Source organism: Chaetura pelagica, unplaced genomic scaffold (genome assembly GCF_000747805.2).
Source record: "Chaetura pelagica isolate M959 unplaced genomic scaffold, ChaPel_1.0 scaffold150, whole genome shotgun sequence".
Lineage (NCBI taxonomy): Eukaryota > Metazoa > Chordata > Aves > Apodiformes > Apodidae > Chaetura > Chaetura pelagica.
Window position 1 is genome coordinate 1,081,527 of NW_009952052.1, and position 19,571 is coordinate 1,101,097.

The 19,571-nt window shown below is 36.1% G+C and overlaps 1 protein-coding gene across 2 annotated transcripts in view; it reads left to right on the forward strand.

Annotated features, from left to right (window-relative positions):
- Positions 1-19,571, forward strand: part of BAI3 (brain-specific angiogenesis inhibitor 3) — a 466,801-nt gene that overhangs the window by 210,976 nt on the left and 236,254 nt on the right. For both annotated transcript variants that reach the window (XM_010003267.1, XM_010003258.1), the window contains one exon: positions 15,237-15,431. In XM_010003267.1, coding sequence (XP_010001569.1) covers positions 15,237-15,431 — 195 coding nt within the window. The remainder of the gene's footprint in view (positions 1-15,236; positions 15,432-19,571) is intronic.

The following is a 19,571-nucleotide window of genomic DNA, read 5'->3' on the forward strand; positions in this document are numbered from 1 at the left end:
CCATAGCATTCTCCTTCTGCCACTGATGCGGTACTGATATTCAGCCATTTCTTTTTGTGTTATTGCTAGAAGTCATCTATAAGCAACTCAAACAGTGGGAAATATTCTTTTATGGTAATCAGTAGTTTGATTGACCTAGCTAGCTTTTGGTGAGGCACTGATATTTTTCAAAGAGCTGCAAGTCTGCCTGGCAGAAAGGGGTCATTGCTGGACAAAAGGACGCACTTCTAACCCAGATCAGATTTATGTATTCTGCTGTATTTCCTTTTTCAAAATACTAAATATGATTAGACCACACTGTGGAATAATCCTTTGCCAAAGAACATGAGAAAATAGATAAAGCTTCTTTAAAATTGCACAAGCATCTAAATGTCATATTCTTAATGCACGAAATTTCAATCAAGTTTATATGCATATAAATTAAAGGAGTAAACTGTATTTGTTTACACTGGGGAGCTGATCACAAAGAAAACCAGCTTGTCTTACATCTTACTACCTCTCAAAGTGAACAGCACAGCATATTTAAAGAACTGTAGAAAATAGAGGTACAAACCTATAAGGTCATCGCCCTGCAAATGTGGGCTTGTACCCCCACGATACATATGTCAGCTCTATAAATCCCTGAAAATAGAGCTTTATAAGGAAGCTGCTGACAGACGGTGTTGCTATAATAAATATGTGTGCTTATGAAAGCATTTATGAGATACCTCCGTGTGCTTAACTTACCAATAATGTTATTTTACCAACTCAGACCAGCAGTGGTGGGGGTGTCACTCAGTTTTGTGAATGTTCGCATCAAATCTGAGTCTGGGCTGAATCCCTTTCATTTCTTACCTGAAATACATCAAACAAAAGTAGGTGTGTCGTTCTCAAATATGCTATCTATAGAGTTAAATCAGTTGATATACATAATATCCATACAGTAGGTACATTAAAGCATGCCTGACAGTCCCTGTCTCTTTTCCCTCCAGATGAGTCATATATGACCCAGAACCAGCCCAAAAGTGATGTAGTTGAATTCACATGATACTGTGCCCAAGAAAATACTCTCTAAAGAAAAGTATTTCATATGCTGGATGCCAGAGAATACTTGGCCAGAGATCCTGCTAACCTGGCTGTGCGGGTTCTGGACCAGAAGCTTGCAGTTCTACTAGGAAATTAACTAGATGGGGTGACTGCCCAAGCTTAGGGGGCAGTCTTCTACACTGTTTAACTGTTTATTTGTAGGCATAGTCCCTGACTTGATTTGTGACCATGCCAGTGTGCACTCTCCCAAACAATGCCTAGCATCCTTTAGGGGATAACATGGCAGAGAGACCATTCCCGGCAGATAATAAAACTGCTGTTTTCTAGGGAAAAGGAGGGAAAAAGAGCTTAGCTTGAGGCATACAAGTTGTCTGTGATCATTGGCCTCAGGGCTAGATAACATTTCCTTGGTTATTTTATTTACCTGTATTTACTATTTAGGTAGTAAAAACTTCTTACATTTGGGAAGCTTGGACTGTTAGTGGAAAATTCAGGGCTTCATTTGTCCCTCAGTGGGGCCACACCTGAACTACAGTGTCCAGTTCTGGGCGCCACAGTACCAGAGGGATATTGTGTTACTGGAGCAAGTCCAGCAGAGGGCCACTAAGATGATTAAGGGATGGGAACATGTCTCTTATGAAGAAGAGCTGAGAAACCTGGAGCTGTTTGGCCTAGAGAAGAGAAGGCTAATTTATATATGTACCAGAAGGGAGGGTACAAGGAAGGTGGAGCCAGGCCCTTTTCAGCAGTGCACAGTGGCAGGACATGAACATAAACTGAAATACAGGAAGTGCTGTCTGAACATCAGAAAAGGCTTTTTCACTATGAGAGATATTGTGGAGTCTCTGTCCCTGAAGACATTCAAAAGCCTCTGGGCATGGTCATGGGCAGCTTGTTCTAGGTGACCCTTTTGGGGGTTGGGCCCTCCAGAGGTCCTTTCCAACCTCAACCATTCCACAATTCTACAATTTGTGACTCCCATTACTCCAGAAATTTGGGAATTCACACAAGGAAGCAGTCCTGAAAAGTTAATTACTAGACTTCAACTCTCAGTGCGATATTTACTTTTTTTCCTAAAGATAAACTTTTCCTACAAATGTTAACACGGGTTTTCAGCAGAAGCCCACATTAAACCATCCTCTGTGTATTGTAGAACTTTACCACAGAACCACAGGTGATTGACCCCTGAAGACTTTGCCTAATATATGTAGCTTCAGTAGATTACCTGCCTTATGCACAAAGCCTCTTGTATGTTTACAGTTTGCTCTATTACTCAGTTGGAAGTAACACGGGACAAATTACCACCATTAAAAAGCATTATTAAAGTAACAAAAACCCAGCTAGGGCTACATGTTTTGCAGCTTGACTCAAGACTTGTATAGAGACTAAGATGGTAACTATGTGTATTATGCTAACATGGCAGTCTCTTTCAATTTCAAAAACCATTTGGAAGTCTATTTGCAAAAGGTAAGGAGTCAGTAAAGTGAAAAATACACTCATAATGCTAAACATAACATATTTTGCTCATAATCCCCAGCACCATGAATAATTTAGTTCTTTTTCTCACCATTTACAGAAGGTTCCAGGCAGAATTACTGCCTCTATTCTGGATAGGCAGGTACTGGCACCAGTACACCAGGGTTTTCCATTGGTTAAATAGAAATGTCCAGATATTTGGACCACTTTTTGATACAGACATCAACATTGTACTTAATATTCTATTACAGTAGTTTCAGAGTAATTCACATTCTTGAATTGATATAACTCCTCAACATACGCTTGAAATCAGGCTCCACTAATTTATTTACTTTTTAATGGTGAACTGAGGGAGACAAATTAAGCAGGAAGTTAGTCTCTGGTCTTCTGATCTAGGGCCTATCCACTGTTCCTGCTTGATGTTCCTACCTCTTCATATAAGAGCACAGGAAATCCATGGCATGTTACAAATATAGTCACTACAGGGTCTCTGAAGAGACTATACACTGGAACATGATGAAACAGTGAAGGGGAATGTTTTGGCTGGTGGAGTGGAGATTGGTGGTCAGCCTGTATCTTTGAAGGGCATGGTCCCCTATGCTATTCATGTGTAGGAGCTTGAGTAAAAGCAGTTAAGAGGATGATGCATTTCAACTATGCCACAAACATACAGTCTGTACTTTCATTAGATTACTTTGTTCACCATGGAATAGATGCCTTTTAATGCTAGGGATTATAATTATATCTTTTTGTATAATGGACCCAATTAGTCATGAATAATTTATCCAACATTTGGTACAAATCAGTCATCAAATGAATTCAACGAATACTGCTTGACCAGCTTATACAGCTGGTTGAATTGAACAAATTCACACAAGGCACAAAACTGCCAAAATCCATGACAGAAACCCTTGGGAAACTGTTTGGTTAGCTCTAATAATAATACTTAAGGAACATAGTTAGGTTTATTCTTCCTAAAGCCCTATCAGTGGAAAATGCAAAGCAATAAATAGGTACATTTTGCTTACTGGAATCATGTTTTAGGAGATCAAGAAATAACTTCATGAACAGAAAAAGAAACATTACAGATAATATGATTTTTGTTCTGGATTTCTTGTATTTTCCTAGTGTGTTTGCAGTGCCAGCAACTTTGCATTAAGAATATGATCTTAGTCAAGCATGGTGTTTCAGGACTGTTATCAGTCATCTTTGCAGCTAAGAAGGAATATTTTGCCCAGTGATGCACAATTTGTTAAATGTGTTCTTGAGAAAGAGAAGATAACAGCAAAGAAAGTCTTCCAAATATGTTTTATTGTAGATGGAAATGAAGTAATTTCACAGGGTTGAATAAGATCTGGCGTCAGGGTATTTCCTTTCTTCAGTTCCTTCTGAATAGTCCTTGCTCCCATAGTGATCACCAGATTTCAGTTTATAGTAATAAGTTTATATCCTCAGAATTTGGATGGGTAGGCAAGGTCTGGGTTTTCAGACCATTTTGCCAAATGAATTATTGTTATAACTGAAATTATGGACCTTGTTAAAGCCTACTGTGTCTTTCTGCCTTTGGCAAATAGTTTCATTTTCTGAATACTGAACTCCTTTGGTCTAACTAGCATATTTTAATCTCTTTAAAGAGTATCTGTTGGTAGCTTAATGAACTGTTATACATAGAAAAGCAAATTAGATGATGAACTAATTACCTAAATTTAGACTGCATAGTATTATGAAGTATTCTCGTCATTGCTTATGACCTTCTTTTGATCTGGAAGCAGAAAATTGTCTATTAAATTATTTTACCTAAAATGGTTTACTTGAGGTAGTACTTGGTTAATTTGGACTAGTATTTTCCAAGATGTCTTTTTATAAAAGAAAAATAATGTCCAAATTATTCTGCATAACTGAAATTTTATCAGTAGATCAGATGTTGCACAACTCTACTGACTGAATACACTGTCAACCTAGGTTTAGCATCACTGTGAGAGATTGTACACTGAATTTTGTGGCACAAAAAAATTAAAGCAAAACACATGCCTCGTGTATGTATTTTGGCTGCCATAATCTGGCCAACTGGGCTGTGTAAGTGATGCTTTGAGACAAACCAAACTTCAAATTTAGTCTTATGCATTTATTTCGTTTCTACATGTTCAAGTGTATGTTAGGAAGCTCTTAATTGTTTTTAATATAGCAATTGTTTAGTATATAAGGTGATTTCTAGTTTGGTCCTTATTGCTTTCTAGGTGTTAAATCTAGAAAGGAAGCATCATGACTAGTTAACGTAACTGCCTGCATGACTTCTTCTTGAACTAGAATGTCTCTCATAGGAGGACATGTAGTCCTCACTGCAAAAAGTAGTGCAATGGAGAATGCATTCTCCTAGACTTTCTTATTTTTTTTTAAATTTACTATGCTCCTGTACTTGTAAGTTTCAGCCAGCACACCTCAAGTGGATTGGAACTGCTTGAAAATGTCATGCTCTGCTTTGATTTTTTTTATTTTTTTTTTCCCTCTGCTTCATTCATTTGGATAAACACGGCAATATCTTTCCTGAGAATAAGAAATTCAAATATTTGTATTATGATTAGATGTGACTGACTGCAGGACCAAGAATAAAATCAATGATTAGGAGCCCACAGGCCTTCCACAGATGATCCCTGAGGAACAAAAAAAAAAGAGTCACTGAAATGCCTCAAATAAGAGTTAATTTCATTTTTGTACTCTCTTGAAGCCTATCAAATTTGGTATGTTACAAGGAAGAAAACTGAGAAGCAAGAAACCCGCATTAGGAATATCCTACATCATCCTTTGTATGAACAACTACACCTGAGAGACATAGCTAAAGACTTCTTCATCTATTCATAATATATTCATATAATAACATATTCAATATTCTGTGGCTGTTACCCAACTAAATTAGAAAAAAGAAAAAAAAGACAAAAAACCCCACCGAACAAAAAAACAAACCAAAACAAAACCCCCAAACAAGAAAAACCAGACCACAGAGAATCTACTCACCCCTTTCCCAACCCCTCAAAAACCAACAACGAAGAAACAAAAGACTTGAATCAAAGCTAATACAGAAAATTAAAATTAAATTAAAATAGTCTGGTATGGAAAACCAAAAAGTTTTCATAGCTTAAGAGATTTTTATGAATATCTGAAGCCTGTATGATCAGTTTGAATGAAAACCATTAATGAATAAGATCTTACCATAGAATATTAGAAATGTATTTTGTGTAAATTGAGAAAATGCTTTTATATGTAGGGCTATTTCTGTTTTCTGCTCTGTTATGCATTTATTTTAAGTGATAGGATTTATTGATTTAAAAAAAGATTTAATTTTGTCAGGGATTGGCTTAAAAAATATAAATAATAAATCATGGTATAAATAATGGTACCCTGAGATGCATTAGGAAGAGTGTGACCAGTAGGTTGCCCGAGGTCATCCTCCACATCTATTCTGCCCTGGTGAGGCCACATCTGGAACAGTTTGTCCAATTCTGGGCTCCCTAGTTCAGGAGTGACAGGGAATTACTGGAGAGAGTCCAGCCAAAGGCAACAAAAATGACTGGGTAACTTGAGCATCTTTCTTAGGAGGAAAAGTTGAGAGAGCTGGGACTGGGTAGCCTGGAGAGGAGAAGACAGGGAGGAGACTTTATTAATGCCTGTAAGTATCTAAAGGACAATGTAAGGACAATGGAGCCACTCTTTTCAGTAGTAACCAGTGACAGGACAAGGGGCAATGGGAACAAGCTGGAACATAGGAAGTTCCACCTCAACATGAGGAAAAAGCCATTTACTGTGAGGGTGACAGAGCACGTGAATAGGCTACCCAAAGGCGTTGTCGAGTCTCCTTCTCTTGACATAGTCAAAACCTGCCTGGATGCAGTCCTGAGAAATGTGCTCTAGGTAATCCTGCTTTAGCAGGGGGGTTGGACTAGATGATCTCTAGAGGTCCCTTCGAAAACTGTTGATTCTTTGTTTCTGTAATCATCACAAATTCTCTACTATTACAGCTCTGTGTAACACAGTTTTCAAAGCTGGATTATGGAATTCTGTATTTAGTTGCTCCAATAAAAATAAGGTACAAGTTTCTGCCAATTAGAGTGATATATAGCCTAAACAAAGCATGCATTCATGCAAATTGGGCTGCTTTTCTATCAGAAAGAGGAAGTTGCAAGAATGAAAAACCTCTTAACTCTTCAGAGTTAGGAAGGAAAAATCTGCATATGAAATACCAAACTACAGTCAAGATATTAGCACTTACAAAGGAGTATGGGAACTTAGGCAGGTGAATCTTTGCATATAAAACTGATAATATAGCCGTAAAAATACATTTCTGCTGCTTCTAGTTCATACTATAATTTTGTTTCAACTTTTTCCACAGCAGTGTTATTCACAATTTTGCAAGTGCTTGGCTAAAATGTAATTTGATAAAAAGAATTTAGAGGTGAGTGATTATTTCCTCAGCTGCAGCTTATTAGAGATGATTTTGTTTTTCCAAATTACATTACAGGGGTAAGCATATCTGCCTGTCCATGTGCTCCTCAGTGAAATGACTGCTGTACTCTGAGGAATGAAAAGCTTCCTCCTAAAAAAATTTACTGCTCCTTTTTTGCTAGTTTAGTGCTTCATTTCTTTTTTTAGTATAGCTGCAGAGTAAAGCAGCCAAGCTTAGTTTTGTTGATTTGAATACATTGGCCTTAGTAACATTTTTGTTCTACCCTAGTCTATGTTTGTATTGCTGCATGCAAGCTCTTCACCCTTACAGCCTTTGATAGGCAGAGGAGTTATATCAGTAAATTATCTGCTTTCCTGGCCTTGCCTCCCTCGTAAGCCCAGCATCTGCAGGAGTTAGCTCAGTTTTGTCACATCTGTATCTTGACAGGAGGATGGCAAACTGTTTTCTCTCATCAGAAAGCAAGGGATCAAGAGAATGTGGCAGGCAACAGTTTTCCTCTGCCTCACAAACATTTTCCCTGTTCTTCAGAGAAGACTAAAACCTTGGAAGAAAGCTAATGACTTCAGTATTGGTGTTTGCTTGATGGTGAGAGCACTCATTTGGTTGTGAGAAAGCTCTGTCTGCTCTCTCCTGCCGAACTCATTGTATGGACTTAAACATTTGCTTTTTGAGTGTTTTTAACACCATGTTATAAAGTTACTATGACTTTCTCAGTCTGCTAACTGATCTGTGAATAAATATGCACTTTGCCAAAGTGGGAAAATAACCCATTACTTCAGCCACTCATATGGAACATGTAGGCTAGAAACCAACTGCTCCATCCCAAGTGAATGGCTTCTTTTTTCATAACTGTCTGTATGGGCACCAAAATGAGCAGGTTAGGATCAGGAGAGCAAAACATGTTTACAGTTACTTTGGTATCTTCTGCATTCATGACATTAAAGCACTTGATCTCACAAACATACACAAATACCCCAATCTTAGAGATGCTACATAGTGGGAGAAAACATTTACCTGCAATTCTGCATAAGGGCATCTCAATTTCATTCAAAGGAATAAATTGCTTGTCTTCCTTTCTGCTTTAGAATATCTGCTTTTTAATAGCCAACCAATCCCACTGGTTAAATGCAAAGAAAAGTCCCCACTCTTAGCCTAGCATTCATAATAATCTTTCCGTGTCATTTAGGAACTCAGTAACAAAAGAATTAATCTAATTTTCTCTTAAATTCTATCAGAACTAGAGGAACATAAACTCCAACACAGTTTCAGAATGACTGCAGGAACTTGGCTAGTGGTTGCAGAATCTTACACTAACAGTCATTCCCCTGATTTTTTGTCATAAGGCATAAAGGTTTTTTCTCTTGCCTATTACTTCATGCAGTACTGCCATTCAGAAATTAGGGGTCCCCGATAATGCTGGTTTCCTTTTCTGATTTGTCCTGCAAAGAAAACTGACTGTATAGAAATAGAGATACAAAGAAATATAGACATTGGTTAAAATAAAATAAATGTATACATTGAAGTAGTTAATCAGAACTTTATGTTTTAGGCACATTAGCAGGATTACCATGTACTATAAAAAAAAGAAGAGCATTCATTCATTGTGTGTCACTTTGTGACATACTTCAGTCAGTAGGGACAGCCAAGAGACTACCTCAAGCAATGTTGTGTCTGTCATAGAGTGAAAACAACCCTCTCAGAGTCCTCATTCTCTTTTACCTCTCAACTCTTGCTCTTGTCATGTTGCATTATACATAGATAACACAAATCTTGAAGACTTGCCCTCTGGTTAAAAAACAAAACAACAGTAACAAAAACAAGATTTCTCGCACAGCGTGCCAACATGAGCTGGATTTAATAGCAATAATTTACAAAATAATAACAGAAATCCTGGTGAACAAACACAGTAATGAGTAGGAGAAGAAAAAAACCCAAACAACCACAACCCCAAAATAAGTTGCATTTTTTATTATTCATTTCTCACCCCTAAAGCCATTTCTTGCTCTACTGAAGAGCAGTGTTACCTGTTCAAAATATCTCTTGGGATATTTTGTTTTATCTATACAGAAATCAAAATACTGAAACTTTGTAATTACTTTGTCAGTCACCTATTTTGTGGTTATATCTGAAGAGCTAGAATAATTGATAATACTGATTATGATTTAAAAAAAAAAAAAGGGATGGATTAAAGTAGCAAAAAAAATCTCTTGAACAAAATAAAAGGATTCTTCCAGTGAAAGAGGGTAGAGAAAGAAAGTACAGAAAAAAAACAAGCATCCCTCTGAACTGTTGACATTCTTCTTCTAAAAAAAACATTTAACTTTCACAGATAAGATATTACTTTTCTCAAAGATTCTCCAGTCCCCCTCATCATATATAGAAGAGTACACACAATTTCTGTGGCATTGGTGCAGAGATTCAATTTGCTTCAGATTAATTTCTAGAACAGCACAGGATTGTGTGTAGTTAAGCTGGCTCCTTTTTTTCTCTGAAAATAAATAATTGCTTTAAGGAGCACTTTGCCTAAGAAAATTTAAAAATATATGACCATGGGCTGACTGTTTGTATACAGTGAAACAATCCTAATTTTTCTTTCCATTGATGTAAATTTAGAATTAGTACCTTAAAGAACACGTTTGTAGTGATTTCGGGTGCACAGACGCAAATTGAGGCACAGTATCTGCAGAAGCTTGGTCCAGCAGATTGCACACTGTGACAGTGGATAAACACAGGAAAGTAAAATTTCAGTTTCGGGACACTCTGTAAACTTTGACAATTCTGTTTGGGGTAAATTATAGGAGGCTTTTGTTTGGGTGTCAGAATATTTGCACGGACTTGTTACAAAATTATAGAACTGAAAGAAAATTGATGAGATCATACAGCCCAAACATCTGTCCCATCTGAACGAACTACACTTGCATTATTCCAGCATTTTGCTTTTCTCCACTGTTAATAGGGCCTTCAATATGGAAGATGCATAGTCTTAAAGTAAACTATGGTGCATCATTTCCTTTAAATTTGAAAAGCTTTTCTTAAGCTTCTTAAGCTTAGTCTTCCTTGGCACAGTTGATACCAATTACTTTTTCCCTTTTCTGTTCTAAACAAAGTGAATTAGTGATTTCCTTAATCTCAGCAGAAACCTTTTATTTATTAGCAAGCTATCATGATCTAGATTGACTACTAACTAATTTCATTGATGAAAAAGTGGAAAATTATTTTGTATTACTTTAGCAACCTCCTTCATAAAATGTTGAATGTATAGGAAAAAAAAAAGACTCTTGTATGATACTAGGTTATAGATACTTAGAAGATGCATAACTGTATATTCAGACCCTACTCTGCTTCTTTTAAAAAAAACAATGAAATAATAGTTTTGAACAATGAGCCAATCTGGAAATAAACAAAAAAAATTGTAAATAATTAATTATATTAGAGGAAAGTAGATTCTGTGCTAAAGCAGTTAAAGGACTGTGTGATAATCAGAAAAAAAACCAACCTGTAATGAAGTTTTTCTAAAATCTGAAAGGAAAAGCTTTTTCACAATGATATCACATGACAGTTTAAACATCACCATGCTGCATCGGTTCAGTTCAGGGCAGGGTTATAACTATGGGAATATTTCAGCTGCCAACAAATATATTTTCTGCCTTTTTAATTTATGTGCCTAACTTTAAGCACACAGACTTCAACATTTTGGTTCCAATTTATCTGCACCTCAATGCTGGAAACTATAAATTTAAGTTCAATGAAAAATCATTAATAGTATTAATTGAGGGAGTACTATCATTTTCACCCTTGAGATAGGAAGCCACAGAAATCAAGTAATACAGCTCCAGTCCAGGGCGGGGGGGTGGAACTAGATGGTCTTTAAGGTCTCTTTCAACCTAAGCCATTCTGTGATTCTATGATGCTATGATTCTATGATTCAGAGCATTCAAGGTAAGATTTCAGGTATTCTGGGTTGTTCTCTAGAGGAACCAGTGCTCTCAAGAGCTCTTAGGTTTCTAATACAGCCGAGTGCTTCAAGTGGCTATTGTAGATTATGTGAATATTCCTGTTCTGCATTTCAAAAGCATTATGAAAAACATTTTTTAAAATATTAGTGTTGGTTTCTGGAGGTGCAATGCAAAGTGGTTTGCAGACTATGAGCAATTTCAGGTTATGCTTCGATTTCAAACTATGTTTCCTCACTTCTATGTAAGGCTTCCTAATTCAGGTTCTTATGTACCATATGTACATAACCATATGTTACCCAGTACCATATGTATTAGCGACATCCTTAGTAATACCTAGCCATGAATCTAACATCATCTTAAAAAATAATGAAAAAAGGATGATGGTGTAGTTACTCTTCAAATTAATCATTCTTTTCAGTCTTTTATAGGTTTCTTCATGATTCATTGTTTTCTGTCCTTTAAAATTTGTACTCCAGTGCTGGAGGTCTAGAAGCTCTGACTTTGTAAAGAGGCATTTTTATTATAGCATACTTTCTGATAAATTGAGGGATGAAGGAAGTTGGACCCTGAGTCAAAGTCCAGTTAAACATTTCAGTAATTTTTAAAGTATGCAGCCATACAGTTGGGGTTGTGCTAACAGCTGCTTCATTTCACTATCTCTCGGCTCATAAACTTTATTTTTAATGAGCCTGCCTGTAAGACCACTAAAAAATGACCTTCACAGAGAACTACAAGGACCTACAGTGGTGACCAAAATAGCTTTCTTGAATACTGCATAATATCACAGTGACCATGGCATAGAAAATAAACAGTATGGTGAGAAAGAAATTATATTAACTACTAATGAAAAAATTCTGTATTTTCACATTGAAAGATTCTTTTGCTAGCTGTGCAAGTAATCTGCTGCCTTCAATTTATGCTAATATGGACCTCTTCATTGGCTTTAATAGTGCTGCATCTATTTATATCAAGTGAGTGAATGATCTGTTATTTTAAAGTTGTCTTTGGGATCTATAGCTTGTCCCACATCAAGAAAATACATTATGTAATAAAATTATAATAAAGGATCTGCTAATTTTTACCATGCCCTATACATTGCTTGCTGGTCAGTAGTCAACAGAGGTCTTAATTTTCACCTACTTTCCTTACCTAAACACATTGCATCCTTTTGTTTAATGTGCTACCTCTAAGTGTTCTGCTGGTCTGCCTCAAAGTAATGTAGGCCCGGTGGGGCAGGTAGGGATCAGGCAAAAGGAACTTCTGTGTTGGAGCTTGAGAGGGAGATGGTAAGGTACTCACCAAGCTGCATACAACTGCTGTTGCCAAAGAGAGGAAGGGTATTTGTGCTGGAAAGCTGTGCTTTTGGGGTGTGCTATTTTTTGTAAAATAGTTCCAAACTGAGCTGTGATTTTAAAATAATTCTGAGGTACTTTAAACTACTTGCACCAGAAAGCTGTTGACTTCTGAAGTAGATATAACAGTTTAGTCCTGTGGCATTGTGAGAACTTGCTTGTGTCCAAAAGCAATCAAAACGTTTTGCTGAAAACACTAAAGGGTATACTGCAGAGCTCACTTCTGCTGGTAGAGATCTATGAAATTTTTCAGTGAAAACAGAGCTTTACTTGCTCAAAAGCCTAAAAAACAGTCAAAACTGGGATAATTTTAATTTATTATTTACATTCCAAAGGCATCTGAGACAAGAGCTTCTGTGTGCTATGTGTTGTCCAAAATCAACAACAAATTGCTCCTTGTTATCTTTAAAATGTGAATTAAAAGTCTAGCAGGAGCATGGAAAAAACTAGTGGAAGGTGAACATACAGATAGAACAAAAGGAAGCAAAATAATGCAGTACAAAAATAACATCCTAAATAGTCAGCTTTCCTATCAGTATTTTATATAAGCTCAAGAATGCAGCAGAGTTTTTATGAGCACTGATAACTGCTGTTGTTACTGGACTTAAAAGAATCTCTCTTCCCTCTTAAACTCTGCCTTCAAGTTATGTGATGCTCTTTCCCACAGCACATCCTGAGGGAGGTGTCAGATTTGGGAGTTCAGCTTTTATGTTGAATGTCTTTTTGGGCTTGACTAAAGACATACTGAATATTATTATTCCTCAAAATCTAGAAGTATGCTCTGGGTTCAATGAACAGCTGGACAACTTCCAGAAGTTCTACTGTTCTCTGTTACTATGCTGGATGATGCTCTTTTAATTTGCTACCCAGACACAGAATGTAAGCAGATGAGGCAAATGGCAACAATTCACAGGAAAAATCCAAAATCAATTTCTTGATAGCTTTCATTTGTTCCAAAGAAAGTAGTTCATAATGTTATGTATACAATATCAGATCCCTGAATGTACTCAAATTAATTTTCTTCCATTCCCACACCTTTTTCTCCACTTTTGTTTTCCTACAAGATCACTTCCAAAGCCTCCTTTCAAAATAAATAGAAGCTGCACAAAAGGATTTCTGCAAGCAAGCTTCTTGCCTAATTACTTTTGAAAGTATTCTGAAGACTGAGGGAGGTATTTCTTTATGAAATATTTGTTTTAAATACCCAATTAACTTCCTCAGTTCTCCTCCATGAATTTTTTGTTGGAAAAAAATGTACAATTAAGCTTGTACCTCTGTACTCATAGTACAGAGTAGATACATTCCGTGTCCATACTGCAGCATGCAGGTGTCTTCCAAGTCTTAACCATGTCTAGAGTTTGGACAAACCTGTTGTGGTCCATAACAATCACCCACTGCTACAAAGAGGAGTTAAGGCCATAGACATAACTTGAAGCGGCCACTTTACACAGCCCCAGCTGTGTAACAAATATTTAGTCTGAAGACTTGTCAGGAGTGTAACCAAAGTATGATCCAAGAACATGAAAAAAAACACATAGATTGTTTGTGTCAGGGGATGATTGATTTTTCACATTACTTTAATGAAAGTTATGTTGAACCTTTTAAATCACTGTATTATTTTTACTACATATTATACACTTTTGTTTGTTTGGGGCTTTTTTCTGTATTTTGGTTTTTTTGTTTGTTTGTGGCTTTTTTGTTGTTGTTGTTGTTGTTTTTTTTTTTAATGAAGCCCCATAAGTCCACACAGAGTGGCTGGGGAGATCTGGGAGTGAAAAAAGTATCTTTACGCTCTGTCTCCCACTTCCATCACCAAATTATGCTATGTTAGTCATCCTTCTTCTATATGTAGTAAGGCCTAGTTAAAAGAAATAGAAGATACACTTAGGAGATAGTGTCAATATTTTTATTTGCTGTGCCCTTCTGCTTAGATTGAGGTCTGTCTCAGGTCTTTAATTTCATATCTTTAATTTAGCTTCATTTTGGAAGAACTCTTCTTTGTATACATAAATTCATATTATATTTAAAAACAGATTTTTTAAACCATACACTCTTTCTTTCAGCCTTGGCTGGCCTTGTGACATCTTTGTGATAAAGTGTGCATCTTTCTGGGATGCTGAATCAACTTTTAAGAATTTATTAGGTCCACAAATTTAGCTTCTTATCAGGAGGTTGCTTCTACCAGCACATGTATTTTAGATTATTTTTGTCGCCGGCCTTGTGCAGATCTACTAGGAGGTCTAACACTAAAGTATGCTCTCTTGGCTGATACACAGGAGTAACTCATAATTTAATTTGCATTTCTGAAAAAACAAAGAGGATCATTCCAAGTGATCACCTTTGTGTTCTTAGTACTACAGAAGATACCATTGTAATCAGCTTCCACCTAAACCATCAGTCTCATCTTGACTAGTAAAGATGGACTATCGAAGATGAAGAATATACTTCCATATAGTAAATTAGATTATGGATTCACAGAATCATAGAAGGGTTTGGGTTGGAAGGAACCTTAAAGATCATGTAGTTCCAACCTCTCTGCATGGGCAGGGACATCTCCCACTGATTGTTTAATGACTGGCAACAGTGGTTATACAGCTGCTCCTCACAGGAAGGCCAGTTTTTTGCTAAATCATGGCAGTAGGTTAAAGCCACAGTCCAGCCCATGAAGTTCCGTTGGGAACATGGATATTGAGAAATTACTGATGTCCAAAGAGAAGAAAATAGGCTAAAAGTGACAGTTCTATAATGTCTCCACATAAATGCTGTTATTCTCTGATAAAAATATTAATTCTGTCATCAGTGTACTGTTTTGCCTTCTCTTTAACAGAATGAAATTTGTTATAATAGCTTCAATACTTAATATTATAATAGTATAATACAGGTATTGTTTTTGGCTGTGTTTAAAATTTATCATACCTTTTCCTCAGTAAAGTAGGTTCTGATACTAATTCTGTTCTTCTGGTACAGATTAAAGAGCACCTCGCCAAGGGACAAAGGATGTTGGCCGGTGATGGCATGTCCCAAGTAACCAAGACACTATTGGACCTAACTCAGAGGAAAAACTTTTATGCAGGAGACCTTCTGATTTCTGTGGAAATTCTCAGAAATGTTACAGACACATTTAAAAGAGCAAGTTATATCCCTGCATCTGATGGGGTGCAGGTAAGAGAAACACTGCAAGGGGAAAATTTCGATTGGTGGAGTTATGTCATTATAATGCATGTCACCTGTTTTACCCACTGAGGAAACTAAATCTTTTAAATGATAGACATAAATATTGTTCACATAAAGCAAGTGTAAAATAGGAAAAGACTCAGCTACATTTTATGAGACAAAACAGTACAGCAAGGGAAAAACGTAAAATAATTTCTTTGTAAAATTTTTGGGTTTTTTGTTTTTGAAGGTTTGGTTTGATTGATAAGGATGTGTTGGTGTTTTTTGCACAAAGCAATTCACTGGTGTTGTTTGTTCTAGTTCATTTCAGTTCAAAATGCTACCCACAGTGCTTAGTTATGTAATCCTGGCATTGCTTCTTCAGTGCAAATAAATAAACTCATTAAAAGTGCACTGGAGTTATGGAGAGTACATTTGATATTAATTTTCTATTTCACATTGTAGATTAACTCTTCTTGTGCAAGAGGCCAACTAAAATACTATCTGAAATAAAACCAGTCATTATTTCTACATAATGGACTGCACAACTCATTGAGTAACATTCATTGAAATAAATAATTCCCAGGACTTCCAGATAAGGAGATTGTTTTCTACATCTGAGAATTTTAGACACTTTTGCAAGACTGTAGATGTACTGAAAAAGAATGCTAAGAAAGTGTATAGATATTATTTATTTAAAAGAGTTGTATTAATAATTTATTATAATTCATAAATTAAAAATGAAGTTGTTAATGCAGGTCATGAGTATGTATTTGTGTAAAGGCACATACTATAAACACGCTAGAATATATACATGCAGATAAATGGAGGTATCTTGGAAAAGACAGTTTTTTCAGAGTTAAATTTTCAAAAGCTTGCTAATGTATTTTCAGTTTTCTTTGTTTTCTATGCACAAAGCAAAATTAGCTTCCACAGAATAATGTTTCATGTGTTGGCACCTAGCCAGCTGAAAGTAACATCTTTTTAACTTTAGAGCAAAATACTTTTCAAAAAGCATTTTGGCTGGACAATCCTTTTTTTTTAAATTATGTAAGAGTCAATATTTTTTCTTATCTTCAGTAAGTTTTAGTATTAAACAGGGTGTTATTTACTGATTTTTTTTCATGCATTCAGCAGTCTGGCAGCCTAATGTGACTTCTTCATGGTTCGCAGGAACTACAGAAATCTGTGGTCAAACCATCATTAAGAAACTGCTTGGCACAAGTGGTTTTGTTCATGGGCTTAGCAGATCAGGTCATTTGCAGTTTACATACAGTTGAGAGGTTTTATTCTTTTCCCACTAATGACAGTGCCAAAAGTTCTGTCCCCTTTAGGATTGTAGAGCTGTTTCCAAAACATGTAATCATGATCTGGCAGAACTTGGCAAAATGATCAGTACTATTTTAATAATTTGTATTAATCATTTTGAGGTTAAGAAATGAGAAAAGGCAAAAATTGGCAAACCATGTGGTGAAGAAAAGAAGAAAGGATTTTTCAACCCAAAGAAGTACCTATATTTTGGGATTTAGATGCCTAAATACCAAGAACTCTTAAATCCCACTGAAAAAAAAGGCACAAAGCTAGTGGAAAAAAACAATGCATAGTGTTCAGGAAAGTATATGAAATCAGAATTAAGCATGTGTCTTGCACAGGGGTATATTAAGCCATGTTCCTGTTACTGACTTCTGATGATATAAAATGAAATCCTGGCTCAGTAACATCGGTTTTAATTTTAGTGTCTGTTTCTGAGAAACCAGAGTTTTCCCATACGTAAACATATGTCATATGCTGCCGTACTCTGCAGGATTGTTCACTATCATGTCTTTTCATACCGTCTAGTCCATCATCAAAGTGAGATTCAAAAAGTTGAAAATTAAATTATTTTCCACGAAAATACTGAGACTATTCTTTCTGAGGAAGCTGTGAAGAAGCTGCTCTAATTACGTTCTATTTTTGGCAGTAGATTAAGGGTAAAATTAGGTGTTAAGTTTTTGTTTTACAGCTGTTCTCAGAAAAGCTTGAGTGAGGTTTAAAATTCATGTAAGTCATAATTTATAATTTCACATGATGTCATAAAAGTAGATTATGAATGATAGGTAATTGTATTTTAAAGGTACATAAAAAACCATTCATTTTAGTGTGATTAGACCTGAAAAAGGAAAAGTGTATATGTCTGAGTATATTTGTTTCTTATACATTCCATCCATCTGGGTAGTTCCTTTACAGTCTACAATCTCTGGCTTATATCCAGTGTTAGTATTCACGAATAGTACAAAAAATGTGATTCAGAGACTTCATAACAAAATGAACAGAAAAGTGAGATCAAGTTTGAATGTTTCAGTCTAATTACTCGAAACAAAGATGCTATTACCTCATATACTGCATAGAAAATACCACTTCTTCAGTCAGATAGATACCAAGAGTAAAACAAAACTTCTAAAGTATGCATGTCTAGTACCAAATTATTTATTGTATGACTTTTTCTTTTTGCATATTTTAACCTTTTTGCAACAATATTTATGAATGCATTGCATCTACAGTGTCAGGAGGAAAAATAATAATGTATGAGGCAGTTAAATAATATGGAAGGTATCCTGCAACAGTGACTCAAAAGAGCAGTACAGTAGCAGAACCAGCAGAAATCATTCAGTTGTTCTCTAAGCAAGGTCTTTCTCTTTGGGACATTTTCCAGAACTGTTCTAAGAGCTCTTGCACTAGCTTTCAAGACAAGATGGCAAAGTACAATACCCTGATCCAGTGACCAGTAGTATTAGAGCAGTATAATCTCACTTATATTAACCACAGGGACCATTAATGTCAGTCAAGGATTAACAGGATTGCCCAGTGCTTTATTTTCCCCACCACCTTCCCCCTCCCACACACACACTCCCTATGCTGAAGTCCAAAAGTGGAGGTGACTTAAGGCTATCCATTAATTCCTCCTAGGGAGGAATTATTCTCTAGCTGTGTAAAAAGGATTTATGGCAGCTTTATTCCTGCAGAGAGGGTAAAAAAATTGGAAAGGGACAGAGAACTGCAGCCATTGAATTACAGAAGAAAAAGATTGAAAGGAAGGAAATTAAATTTGGAAAACCTAATTGTCCATTCCTCACTGTAACTGTCATTATGCTCAGAAGAGCCTGGGCAAAAATAAAAGACTTCAAATTCTGGCTTTGGCTGTCACAACATTTTCTATAGTGGTCAGTTCAGTAATACTTAAGCCCTGCCATGAAAGTAAGGAGCTTGATGAGGTCCAGTGTTTACTGCAGTAATACCATCAGATCACATCCATAATGTTTCTAAAATTCAGCTTTCATACCTGTCAATCATTTTACTAAAAGGCAATGTTGTTTCTTGCAGCATTAATACAATGAAATAGAGAATAGTCCAAGTAGGTGAAAGGCTTGTTGAACCCTATTTCTCTGTCACATTTTTGGTGTGCATCTCATATCTATTCTTTACTGAAGCAGCAGAGCCATTAAATCATCTTTCTGTTTAAAAATCTTCATACAGTCAGCCTGCACTGCTACCAAAAATATAACATCAACCAGGGATAGAAATAGAGAAAAAAAGATCTCAAGAAGCAAGATATTCTTGTCACTAGTTTCATATACATAATTTATGTTTTATTGGCAAGTACACATTAAATCAGTTATGCTCATCTTTGTGCTTGACTTTGAGTTTATTTATAAATTTTTGACACATTTCTATTAGTTATTAGTAATTTTAATGCTTTCATGTAACAGAAATAAACATAAAATTTAATGATCAAATTACATTATTAGCAAACCTGTGTAATTCAGCATCTGCCAGAAACTTTTATACCTCTTGAGTGATTTTCAGGTAATGTAGGCTACTCTCAAGTAGATCTCATAACATAGACATGCATATTTTTAAGGCTTAGACAGTTTCTGCAGGGGAATCAGTGGCTGCAATGTAGTGCAAAACTAGCTTTGAACCAACTCCTAGGTATATTAAATCATCCCACACTGAACTCCATGCTGCTGCAGCTTGATTGCTGCTGGCACCTGAACAAATAAAAGTTAGCTAAAATTTTTGTCCATTGCATCTCCACAACATTACACTGGAAGAATACAGAGCTGTCATGCTTTCAAAAATGTTTTACTCTGGCAAATCCCCCTAATGTAA